At 37.0% G+C, this 14,027-nt stretch overlaps 1 protein-coding gene and 1 pseudogene across 1 annotated transcript; both read left to right on the top strand.

The window, feature by feature from the left end:
• The window catches only part of LOC109079018, a 53,146-nt pseudogene extending 46,141 nt beyond the window's left edge, over positions 1–7,005 (top strand).
• A 4,511-nt stretch (positions 7,006–11,516) lies between these two features.
• LOC122147303 (dickkopf-related protein 1-like) lies at positions 11,517–13,466 on the top strand. Its single transcript, XM_042769591.1, has 4 exons — positions 11,517–11,853; positions 12,011–12,155; positions 12,245–12,403; positions 13,017–13,466. Exons 1-4 carry the CDS (start codon positions 11,662–11,664, stop codon positions 13,265–13,267), a joined length of 747 nt encoding a protein of 248 aa, XP_042625525.1. The 5' UTR covers positions 11,517–11,661; the 3' UTR covers positions 13,268–13,466.
• The last annotated feature ends 561 nt before the right edge of the window (positions 13,467–14,027 follow it).

Raw genomic sequence — 14,027 nt, 5'->3', positions numbered from 1 at the left:
TCAAGAACATCACTCCAGTGGTTTGAGTCTTACCTATCAGATAGGTCCTTCAAAGTATCTTGGAGAGGTGAGGTGTCCAAGTCGCAACATCTAACTACTGGGGTGCCTCAGGGCTCAGTTCTCGGACCACTTCTCTTCTCTGTCTACATGGCATCATTAGGTTCTGTCATTCAGAAAACATGGCTTTTTCATACCATTGCTATGCTGATGACAATCAACTCTATCTCTCATTCCATCCTGATGATCCGATGGTAGCTGTTCACATCTCAGCTTGTCTAACAGACATTTCTTGCTGGATGAAGGGACCATCACCTTCAACTCAACCTTGCCAAGACAGAACTGCTTGTGGTTCCAGCAATCCCATTGTTTCATCACAATTTCCTCATCAAGTAAGGCACATCAACCATAACTCCTTCAAAAAGAGCCAGAAAACCTTGGAGTTATGATTGATGATCAGCTAACTTTCTCAGACCACATTGCTAAAAAAAAACTGCACAGTCCTGCAGATTTGCTTTATTCAACATTAAGAAGATCAGGCCCTTTCTTTCGGAACATGCTTCACAACGGCTTGTTCAAGCTCTTGTTCTGCTGCAGATTTGCTATTGCAATGCTCTCTTGGCAAGTCTTTCCAGCCAGTTCTATCAAACCTTTATAATTAATCCAGAATGCGGCAGCAAGATACATTTTTAATGAGCCGAAAAGAATACGCGTCACACCTCTGTTTATCAATTTGCACTGCATCAATAGCTGCTCGCATAAAATTCAAGGCATTGATGTTTGCCTACAAAACCACCACTGGCTCTGCACCGCTAACCTAAATTCATTACTTCAGACTTATATGCCCTCTAGAAGCTTGCGTTCTGCAAGTGAACGTCGCTTGATTGTGCCATCCCAAAGAAGCACAAAGTCACTTTTACGGACTTTTAAATTAAATGTTCCCTCCTGGTGGAATGGCCTGCCCAACTCAATCCGAGCAGCTGAGTTCTTCTATTCTAAAAAAGAAAAAAAAAAAACATTTATTATACAATTATAAAAAAGACTCTAAACACTAGCTTGCTCTATTTTTTCTATTCTATCTGTTTTCTTTTTATTTATTATATTATTTAAAAGCCCTTGCTACTTGTACTGCGTTTAAGCTTACTGAGACTTTAAGCTCTTTTGTTGTTTTTGATTGCTTCCATTGTCCTCATTTGTAAGTGGCTTTGGATAAAAGCATTTGCTAAATGACTAAATGTAAATGTAATGTAAATGTAATGGGTCCTTGACACTCTTGCTGTACAATCTGCAAGCTCTGAAGCTGGGTGTGAGGCATTAAACATCTCCAGCTTTCAGCTGAGGAATGAATTTCTTCTGTTTATAGTCTTAGTGAGGAGTTTTGGCTTGTTTCCATGCCTCTTTCCAAAACTGCACTCTTGTTTGTACATTGCTCTATTCCTGCAGAACATGTCAGCATTGCACATCTCTGACCCTCCCAGCCAAATAACTGATTATGTGAAAGGGATTGAATAATAACTGAAGCACGCTTGTGAGCCCTTGGCAGAGTGCATGGAATATCATAACCTCTGTGTGACACTGCAAAGCAGTTTTTGCCAAGCTAAATAGCAGCTCAATCGTGTCATTGGCCATGACTCAAGCAAAGGGATTTGCTTGACCAGTTCTGCATCGTGGCCTCTTATAAGCACTCTGACTGGAGGAAAATATGACTATATAACAAGTCACAGGACAGAATGTGCAAACAGACATCCAGCAGCATTTTATTTTCAGTGGTGTTACAGAATCCTTTATGCATTTTGACCTCTAATGGATCTTTTGTATGATTGCAAATATTAGTGGTGAACAAAAACGTCTTGCATTAAAATGAACTGATGCAAACTCATTGATCTTTACAATCAAAAAGCTATTGGTTGCATTTCAAAATAAAACTGATCTTACAGAAACCTGTGCTTTGAAACATGGGTCATTATCTTAAAAATCTTGATCTAAATGCATCTCCATTATTTCCTTAAGTTAGGCATGATTTATTTTGGGGTACCATGTATGAATTTACTACACAACATTGTGTATAACAAAAAATTTTCCCCAAAATTTCTTAGCTCATTTTTGGGGTTATACACAACATTTAAAAAAAAACTAAAAATAAAATAATAATGATAATAAAATTAAAACCTTGCCCTTCACGACGACTAGAATATAATAATAGAATACTACTATAATTATTATTAATAATAATAACAGGCTAGTGAAGGAAAAGTAACTAACAAGTGACTGTTTAAAAAACATCCCAGAATGCACATTTTGAAGCTTCAGAATACATCTTGCTTGTACAGAGCTGTGATCTAGACAAAAGGTGATGAAAATGACATGAGAATTGAGTTTTTGATTTGCTTATCAAGATTCAGGTTGCCCCACTAGATAGACAGAGGGAATAAACTGTATGTTTTTTTTTATTATTATTTTATTCATCCTCCACTCTTTTCTGCTTTTTGAAATGCAGATACGAGGCAGAGAAACGCATTCTTCTCCAACCTAAACCTGTCTGACTTCAACATCATTGACACTCTTGGCGTTGGAGGATTTGGACGTGTTGAGCTGGTAACACCGAACGTCATGTTTTCAGAGCAATAGTTGGTTTCATGTAAAAGTGTGCATTTTTCTCCAAATTATGATGTCATCATGGAATTTGGATCATATTGTGTATCTCAATAGTTGTTATATTATAGTCATTTATTCAGATATTTGTGTGTGTGTGTGCATGTGTGTGTACAGTATGTGTGTGTGAGAAATACACAAAAAGTTGAAGTAATCGTTTTATCTCCCCTTGTTTTGTTCTCAGGTGCAGCTCAAGAGCGATGAGATGAAGACCTTTGCTATGAAGATCCTTAAGAAGCGCCACATTGTGGACACGAGACAGCAGGAGCCACATCCGCTCTGAGAAACTGATTCATGCAGGAGGCACATTCGGATTTTATCGTCAGGTACCTCCAGTGACGAGCACCTACTGTTACAGCTACATTAACCTTCAGTGATTTATATCCAGTATTATTTCAGTGTCATTGATATACCGTTATAACTTTTGTTATATTTTGAATTAGATTTTATTTTTATATTTTCTGTTTTAATTTAACATGGTAAAGTTTGAGTAATTTTGTTGTGTTTTTATGAGTTATATTATTATTATTTTATAAATATGTCTATTTAGTTTTGAAGTTTGTAGTTTTAGTTTATTTTGGTTATTTTAGTACTTGAACTTTAAATGAAAATGAGAAATGTTGCCTTGGCAATTAGCTGAAATAAAATAAAAGTTAAAAAATATTTTATTTTACAAGTAATGAGATTTTTATGGTTTAATTTTAGTCAATGTCTCTCTGGGCCTCTTCTGTCACTTTTGCCGAAAAAAAATGGACCTTTCAAAACATAGGAAATGAATGGAATCTTTTGTATTTTTTTTTTTTTTTTTTTTGCTTTATCGGAATGGGTGAAACCTTGGTGATTTTTTTTTTCGCATTAGCTATTTCAACACACACACACACACAAAAAAAAAAAAAAAACGTCATGAGACATGCGATGGTGGATATTATTGAAAGGGTTAGAAAAATAAGAAAGTCACAATGTGGGCGTGCATCTTCAGTTGGTAAGGAAATGATCGATGACATGAGTAAGCAAATGTGGATAGAAAATCTGACACAAAAAGGGAAAAATGTGCATAGGTAGAAATAAAACTCAAGTTTAAAATGCGGGTATCCAAAGTACGGCTGAGATGTGATATATCGAATATTAGCAGATCATAAACGCCGAACCAAACATACTAATTGACGATGATGTAAAAATGTTGAAAGAAATTAATTGTGAATATTGAATATTTCAAATTAAAGCATACTTTCAAAAAGATGCGACCGCCGGCACCCCAAAAACGATCCAAAAAAAGAATTTGTGTCTACGCTGCGAAACCTGCCTATGACCACAGCCGCTACCTACGCAAGAGCTCCCATGAGTCGCGGTTGCCAGATATTAAGAGTTCAAATCACGAACGGAGATGAGAGCTTTGCTGTGGCATACACGTAACAGTTCTTTGTGTTCAGCTCATGAAAAAATGGGTCAAAAAACAAAAGTGTGGCGATGTATAATTTTGTTCCTCAGTGTAGAGACATGTGCTGTCATTGTGTTTTGCTCATGTTAAGCTATATGGCAACCATGGACAACCCCCCCCCAACACAATTACGCTCGGTCCTACGCCTGTGGAAGCTCCACCGCAGATGATTGAAAAACAAACAAGCTGGAGCTTTAGCGATCTAAAGTAAAGTATCATTACAGCCGGTCTGTCTTCTGTTATGAGAATCGCCCGGTTGTGTGAAATAGAGAAACCTAGGATATGGCAATGTGGAAGTTTCTATTACGAATTTCACTGTTAATAATATTTTTTGTGTGTTTGACCAGTGTTCAGAATCTAGGACAGAGAGAGTGTATAAGTCGTTGGTATTAATATTTGTATATATATATAACTACTAGTTATCATATATATATAATATATATATATATACCACATTAAAAAGTTAAACAGAAATGCAACTCTGTACGTGTTTTGCACTACAAGAGTTTACCAATCCATTATAGAAAAAGCAGCAAGTGACTCACACTGGTCTAGAGTTTTGTTGTTATTTAAAAAAACCCCTTAAAAAAAAATGCAAATACATTTGACATCAGAAACATTTGCCCACACATGTGAAAACACTTCAACCCTTGAATTTGTAGAATGGCATTCTGACTGTGTTCCTCTTGTTTTTTTTAGGCTCTATAGGACATTTAAGGACAGTAAATACCTCTATATGCTGATGGAGGCGTTGTTTAGGTGGAGAACTGTGGACTATTCTCAGAGACAGGTAAGCACACTGTGAAGTCACTCTTGATCAATGTTTTTTTGTTTTGGTGTTTTTCGTACAGTTGCTGGTCTGAGTTTCAACAACACAAATAGTCCGGTTCTTTCCTAATAACAGGGGACCAACGTTTGACGATTCAACTTACAACGCTTTTACACTGGCATGTGTGGTGGAGGCATTCTCTTACCTGCATTCCAAAGGCATCATAGTACCGAGGACCTACAAACCAGAAAACCTGATACTAGACCACAGGGGCCTACGCACACGACAAACTGGTGAGGACCAGGGCGTCATCGAATATCTGGGACACCCAAGTATCAACCTCCTCTTAGTAAGTTTTCATGAGGGGGGATTATTAAAAGACATATATAACCTGCATTCACCTAGAACATATTTATGCTGCTTGCTATTATTCAGTACCTCACTAAAAGTATTTGAGATGGACTGAGAAGCTACACTTGGAGTATATGAATGTTATACGTTAGTAGAATAATAACATATCAAAACAATTGGTATTTATATAAAAAACAAAAGAATATGTTTTCAAGCCGTCACAAAAATAAATGTTAGGTATGTAAAATAAAAAATTGTGGGTTATTAATTGAGTACAGTTGCTTTTTTATTTGCAAAAAATTAATTCCATTCACAGGTTGGAAACACATGAGGGTGTGAGTAAATGCTGTACATTTTGGGACAGGAATGGACTATCTCTTTAAAAGATTTTACACAAGAGATTTTAAGTTTCATGCTTGAGTCACCTTTGACAGAAGAAAAATACTTCTTTAAAGGTGGATTTTGGCTTTGCTAAGAAGATCGGCTTTGGAAAGAAAACGTCTTGGGACATTCTGTGGTACACCAGAGTATGTAGCTCCAGAGATCATCCTGAATAAAGGTCATGACATCCATTCCGCAGATTACTGGTTCCCTCGGCATCCTCATGTACGAGCTGCTGACTGGCAGGTCAGGACACAGGGTTACGTGTTTAAAAAAAACACATTCAAAAACTGATTTAAACACTATTAATGTACTAAGACGTTGGATTTATACTTCACGTGCATGTGTTTTTTTTAAATCTCTTTTTTTTCCTCTTTATTTTTCAGTCCTCTTTTTTTCAGGACGGATCCAATGAAAAACATACAACATCATTCTAAGAGGCATCGACATGATAGAATTCCCCAAAAAAATTACTAAAAATGCTGCCAATCTCATCAAAAAGCTATGCAGGTATGCCCATCACTTTAAAACCCATTGGCTGTCTAATAACAGTTTCATTGTGTTAATTCAGATTTCTCTTTTGTTTTTTCAGAGGGACACACCGTCTGAAAAGACTAGGAAAACTTGAAAAAACGGTGTCAAAGACATCCAGAAGCACAAAGTGAGTTGGATATTCACTTTAAAACATGAACGTGAAACATTAGCTGATTTAGTTCTGTAATCATCTCATATAATGAACGTTGTTTGCAGATGGTTTGAAGGGTTTAACTGGGACGGATTGAGGAAGGGGACACTGATGCCCCCAATCATCCCTAATGTAAGTGCTTATGCTCATGCAAGGCAGATTTTACATTGATGTTAGGCCAGAAATATACTCTATGCAAGTGCTGGATGTTTCATTCAGATAGCTTGTTATGAAAACATGTCTAAATTTAGCAAACTTGCTTTGGTCTCTACGATCATTGCTTGGAACATAAGAGATGCGTTTACATTACCTCTCAACAATTTGGAGTAAAAAAAAAAAAAATAAATCTTGAAATTGACATGAGTAATGATGCTGAAAATTCTGCTTTGCCATTACAGAAATAAATTACATTTTTTAAATATATTAAGGTAGAAAACAGTTAAACTGTAATATTATTTCACAATTCTACTATTTTTAATCAGTATGAGGACTTTCAGAAAACATTTAAAAATGACCAACCAGACCTTTTGAATGGTAGTTGATAAATTACATGCTAACAGGCACTCTCTCTCTTTTCTTTTTCTTTTTTTTTTTTGGTGCACCATGCAGGTAACATCATCCACGGACACTAGTAACTTTGACAGCTTTCCAGAGGACAACGAAGACCCACCACCTGATGATAACTCAGGCTGGGACACAGAACTTCTAAACAGGCCTAAACACACACAATAAATAAAAAAAAAAAACACACACACACACACACACGTACACACGTACACACACACACAGCACACACACAACTGCTCACATGGGATGTCTGCCTGGGATAGACATGCTGCACTACAGGATGGACTGGAGGAGAAATGTGGAAATAAGCAGAAGGGATAAGAAGTGACTCTAAAAGACAAAACATGAATCTCTTGTGTGAGCATGTGTCTGTGTGCGTGTTTCACCTCGGACCCATAATAACCACCTTTACTGTGAGATGACTGAGGAAGACAGTTCATTTAGGGAAGAGGTTGTGACCTCAGTGATTTGTTTCTTCTCCCTGATTGGCTGTGAACTCTTCATTTCACCAATCCGTGTGCACGACTACTTTAAGAAGACCACACTGTATGTTGCAGGAGTCCAGACAGACCTGAATGTTGCGCTTAAAGTAATACCGTTTGTTATAGCACATGTACATAATAGCATAGCATCACCACCCTTGAAAAACTGACGCATACGCCGGCGTTGCTGACATGTATCGGATTATCTGTCCACGGTGCATCCATCCTAATACATCAATCGTACGACTCCGTTTCACACTTCTTCAAGCAAACAACACAGACAATCGATGGAGAGACAGCCATCTTCTCGCCTCTCTTCGGGCGCTGTTAATAGAATTGTACTGGCAGATGGCCATTATATTTTATGATATCTGAACTCAGTGCTGGTCTTTTCAAACTTAAATCCCATGAAATGATGTGCCTCAATTCATTTCTACATTAATAGTGTACTGTATTTTATTTGGTCTCCGCTTTATAGAGAGAGTTATAAGGAATTAGGAAGACAAGTACCCTGACCACGGCTGGTGTGACACAAGGCTGGATTTTAAACAGGAAGCAAGAGTGTCATTAGAAGAAACAGGTACGGATTGTGGATTGGTTTTCCTTACTTTTATGGCCATTGTGCGGGTTACGACAACGAACTAATTCAAATCGAGCCGGTACAAAAATTAATCCTGATTTCTCCTGAAGAATTCAGCCATATCAGATCAACAATATTAGTGCCTTAAAATCAACGGCATTCTGCGACACTCCTCATGCTGCATGTCAGAATACAATACCCTCAGCCTGCTGCTGTCCATCAGATGCTCTGTCTAAGTTTATTTTAATTTTTATTTTTTTTTTACACAATAAAGCAACTGTTTTAGACACTCCTTGTGTTCTCACATGAGCTTCCACTGTTTTTGACCTGAAATGTTTGAAAAAACATTTTTTTCTTTTTAATTCCAAAATGGACATTTTTTCTGTTTATTAACCATCATGATGTTACCAACTTATTTGACTTCCTTTGGGAACACACGTCTCTTCTTGTGTGCTAAAAATTATTTTTTAAAAGGTTTTTGAAAAGTTTCTTAACCTCACCAACACTGCATTTATTTATAAAAAAATACAGTAAAATATGTTTATATATATATATATTATATATATATATATATATATATATATATATCTTATATATAAAATACAGTATATAATTATTACATTTTAAAATGTAATTTATTTCTGTGATTCAAAGCTGAATTTTCAGTAGCCATTATGTTATTATTATTATTATATTATTTAATGAATAGATTTATTTGAAGCTTGACAGTACGTGGTCTTTCTTTATATAAAAAAGCATGATCAGGACCATTTTTTAAATTTCACCTTTTCATAAATCCGGAGGGTGAAGTAACTGGTATTTTCATTTTTGGGGGACCTGTACTTTAAGGGCATAAAGCAGCTTGGTCTTTCAAATGTGATCTTACAGCTGTGTAATATGATGCCTTCAGTGGCAAAGCAATTTATCTTGATCACATTTAGGTACTTCATTCTCAACACTACTACAGTAATACAGGCTGTGTATTTGTACAGTGTGCTACATTCCATCCATTTCACTCCAAAATCAAAAGAATGAATATAAGAAATAAAATTCTGGAAAAGGAAATTTAATGCCTTTAGGACCATTAAGATTATTAAATAATTTGTTTATATATTTATTTTATTAATTTATTTTGCATTGAGACATTTTCATAACCAAGTATTACTGGATATGCATATGAATGTTTTGTTTTACTTTTGATGCTTGTTCTCCATTAACACTTTACCAATCAAAAGTTAAGATTTTTATATTTTTATTATAATATAATATTATAATATTTATAATATTAAGTCTCTTATTGACATATTTGATTTTAAATGCAGTAAAACAGCAATATTGTGAAGTATTATTACAATTTAAAATAGCATTTTTCTGTTTTAATATAACCTAAAATGTAATTTATTAACCTATTCCTGCATCTATCTATCTATCTATCTATCTATCTATCTATCTATCTATACACACACACACACACACACACACATATATAAAACTGTTGAACCGTTGCCCTACTTAATATATCTGTGAAAACCATGAAGTAAACCCATTTTTATAATGTTACAAAATATTTATTTCTCCAGTAAATACTATTCTTTTAAAACTCTGAAAAAGGATCCTGGAAAATGTATCACTGTTTCCAAAAAAATCTTAAGCAGCAAAAACTGTTTTCAACATTGATATTAATGACCATCATTCATAATTGAGTACCAAATCAGCATATTAGAATGATTTTTGAATTATTATGTGACACTGATTTGATGCAAATTCAGCTTTGCAACAAAGAAATAAATTACATTTTATATTTAGCAATATTACTGTATTTACTGTTCAATCAAATAAATAACTCCTTTCAAAAAACATAAAAAACTAAATATTCCAAACTTTTGAGCAGTAATGTATAGTCCCGTTGCTATTACAAATATACTCCTGTTTCAGTTTCAGCATAACGCGGCGTGTTTCAAGGCACTTCAGTGGACATTAAAATATATTTTATTATTATTATTATTTATTTATTTATTTATTAATTTATTTTGCGTTAAAGTAATGTGAATTGGACAGGCAATTCAAAAACTTCATTTATAATATTCATCTATTCATCAATATTCATTGATCTGCTGTTTTCACACAGAAAAGGACATATACCCTAGATCTTCTCAGACACAGAGATTGGAAATTAGTTTCATGGTAAGTTCACTTGTGCAGTCAGGCCTCAAACAAAAATAACATGACATATTCATTTGTTCCATCATTAATGAATCTGCATATAATGGCAATAACCTTACTGAAACTAACAACAGCAGCAAAAAAGTTTAATCATTTTTTTTTTTTTTCTGTAGTGACACACTAGACCTATCACTTGTCGTATTCATTAATGTCCCATGTGTGAACTAAAATTTAATTTATCTGCAGTAAAATCTCATGCCGAGTGCCTCTACTAAAAGTTATGCTGCTGAAATAAAGAAAAGCCACATTAAACATTCTGAGCTTAATTTCTGTATTAACAAAACACTCAATTCAACAAGATTTTTTTATGATTTTATCAATAAAGCCTCATGATCTGTAGGGGGCAGCAATTCACCTTTTAATTTCACACAAAAGCGACAGCAAAAGACCCCGGATTCACGTGAAGAGCACTGTCTATTATAACCTTCACCAACTCAAAGTCAATTTCAGTTCTATGAAACTATGAAAAAGACTGAATTGAATAGAGTTACACTTTTGTGTTCCTGTTTAATATATATGCAATATCTAATCACTCAACTAACCCCTCAAGGAAAAAAAAAATGTTAAAACAAAAGTGATTTAATACACATACAGCTGAAATAAGAGCAGCATGAAGATTTTTAAACTTAATATACAGATCAGAAACGTATGGTTAGGTGTTTCCATAATGTATTTGACACCAAAATCTGATTGTTTAGAACATATAAATAGTCTACAATTAGGCCAGTGTAGTTCGTGGAAAGAGTTTTTATTCAACTTCAATTTCTTTCAGTGATTTTTTTTTTCCTCCACTTGCATTTACTTTTTATAAATGTATAATTCTGGCCATAGTTCAACAACTACTATCACAATGATGCTATTAATGCACTTAATATGTAATCTTTGTGAATCCTAAACTCTGTTAAACTCTGTTTAGCCACAGAAGATGCACTTTATTTAACTGAAGAGGAAGATCTGTTTTATTGCAGTGAGTTAGATAAACGCGTGAAGCATTACGTGCATTTTATTTTATGTGCTGACAGAAAAATGATCAGGTTTAAGCTCTAAAGCTAGTTACCAGAGAGGTTTGCTGACAGGTATACTGTCGTGTATAATGATATCCCTTAAATTCCACTTTAAGCACTTTAAGTTGTCAGTCTGTTTCTGAGGGGGCGCGACGGTAATTACGCACAAGTATTGCGAAAGACGTATCACGACTCTCTATCTATTATAACGAGGGCGCGGCTTCTGAATATTCATTAGGTTACGCAATAGAACTGTAGGCAGCAGAGCGCCGGCAGGGCTTAATTAATATTCATGAGTCCGGGATGCTGCGCTCCTAAGCAGAACTATTCCCATCGACTGCGCAGGCATGAGTTCATCCAGCCTGTCTGCGCAAGCGATGAGAGGGGCGGTGGAGACCGTGTTTGATGCGCTCGTACAGTCTTTTAAAAGGGGCGGGAATATACAAACAGTCCCGCATGTATAAAACTCTTGGAGACACATGAAGTGCTGTGGAGTTTGGACATTACGCCTGACAGACTGGCAGAGAAGAACATGCGGAACATGCTCTCACTGCTCACCGTTGTGCCTGTTTATCTCGCGGTTTGGGGGGGAATCAGTGCAGATGCTCAAGGTGGTCCTGTGTTACGGAACTCCATCCGGAATCTGCCCGCAGCATCCAGTCCGAGTGACGCGGTGAGCGCGAGCCCGCGCGTGACCGGCGCCGCAGACAGCCACGCTCCGGCGGTACGTGCTCACGGGATGCTGAAACGCACAGAGGATTTAAAAAAAAAAGGACTCCGTTTGAGATGATTTTTAAGTTCCTTTGGGGTTTTATTACATATATGTGGTTTTAAAAGGAGCCGTTTAAATAAAGTTGCTATGATTATTTACTCTTCCACAGTCGCCGCACTGCGCCGCTGATGATGAGTGCAGGCTCGGTGAGTTTTGTAACGGCTCTCGCGGAGTTTGTCTCTCGTGCCGCAGGCGGAGGAAGCGCTGCGCTCGTGACGGCATGTGCTGCGCTGGAAAAAACCGATGCATCAATGGTACAAACCATAGATCCTTTTATGTTTTCACTAGTTCGTTCAGTTATAGTTTGAATGAAGATTCATTTTCTCATTCGTGTCTCTCTCAGGTGTGTGTCAACCTGCTGATGCAGATGCTGTCGGCACGGCAGATGCCGCTCAACCGGTTGGCAACACGGATGAGCCTAGTGTGACTGTAACACGTGGGCAGAACTTAACACATCCTAAAAGAACCACCAGCCTACCGAAAGCACAGCAGCCACTCAAAGGTGTCAAATCTGTCTCTTCGCTTATTTTTCTTCTGCTTCTCCTCTCTTGTGCTTCATCTCGCCTCTTCTTCTCATCTCACATCCTCTTCTTTTCTTCTCTTCTTCTCTCATCTCATCTCCTTCCTTCTAGTCTTTTCTCATATTGTCTCCTCTCATCTTCTAATCCCAGCTCATCTACTTTCTTCTTCTGTTCTCTTCTTGTCTCTTCTCCTTTCTTCTATTCCCCCTCATCTTTCCTTTTCTTCTTGTCTCTGCTCCTGACTTTGTGTCTCTTCTTTTATCATCTCCTCTCTTTTGTCCATTATTCATCTCATCTATTGAGCTGCCTTCTAATGGACTTTTAAAATCTTGTCTGATCTCATCTTTCTTTCCCTTTCTCCCATTTTTTTCTCATTTTAGCTCACTTTCCTCGTTTCATCTCATCTCTTTTTAGTCTCCTGTTTTCCCCTCTCATCCTCTCTGCTCTGGTCTCTTCTCACCTCTTTTCTGAAATAAGATCGCTAACTGATCTGCTCAAGTCTGATTTCAAAACCTCCAGTTCTTCTAACATGCTTGATATCGTACAAATCTGGAGGATGCTGATCTGATTTATAATCTGTCTCGTCTCTGTCAGGTGGCGAGGGCGAGACGTGTCTCAGGTCTTCGGACTGTTTGGAAGGGCTCTGCTGCGCCCGACACTTCTGGTCACGAATCTGTAAGCCCGTGCTGACGGAGGGGCAGGTGTGTACGCGTCACCGGCGGAAAGGAGCTCACAGTCTGGAGATCTTCCAGCGCTGCGACTGCGGCTCCGGCCTGACCTGCCGAGGCCAGAGAGAGAAACCTGGAGCAGAAAGCAGAGACCTCCACACCTGCCAACCACGCTGACCCCGCAAAACCGCTCTTTGCTCAACACACACCACGTGCACGCATGCAGACACACATGCAGTGGCGGCAAAGGAAAACTGATTCCATGGAAGGATGCACCAATAAAAGGAATGATCGTATTTCCTGGACGGATGCAGAGAAGCTGCACCGCAGGGATGTTTCTTATTGTACACTCTGCTATTTAAGACTTTTTCCCCAGGGTCATCACAAAAGGCAGATTGCTTTTGTTTCCCTTTATAAGGAACTTCTTATTGTTCTTGCAGTAAATTACTGTATTGTAAATACGTAGTCAAAAATTGCACTTAACACTGAGCATATGGATCCTGTAAAAGTAGCATTTTATGATTCAACACACATCAATATTGTAAATGTGCAAGCCATGTGATTTAGATGGTTATCAGTACTCTATTTTTATTTTAAGCAAATTGTAAAGATATTTGTGTGATTAAAATATATAAATGATATGATAATAACAATTAATGGACTTTTTACGATTTGTACTGCCACAACTGCAATCTAAAGAAACCACTTAGGAAGGTTTTTACAGTCTAACGACATGCACTGTTTGCTTTATTCAGCGGGTTACGCTTCCAGCATCATCTAGAACTCTACCTTGACAAAAAAATGCAATATAATCTGTGTAGCAAAGTTGCTTTGGATAAAAACGTTTGGCTAAATTAATAAATGTAAACGTTAATGTGAAGAAGTGTCCTAATTCAGTGCACAGAGCTCAGGATGAAAATGATGCACAACTATGTTT

This window comes from Cyprinus carpio, chromosome A13, assembly GCF_018340385.1.
Source record: "Cyprinus carpio isolate SPL01 chromosome A13, ASM1834038v1, whole genome shotgun sequence".
Classification (NCBI taxonomy): Eukaryota; Metazoa; Chordata; class Actinopteri; order Cypriniformes; family Cyprinidae; genus Cyprinus; species Cyprinus carpio.
Note: the sequence above shows the minus strand (reverse complement) of the source record. Positions and strands in the feature narration are given on the sequence as shown.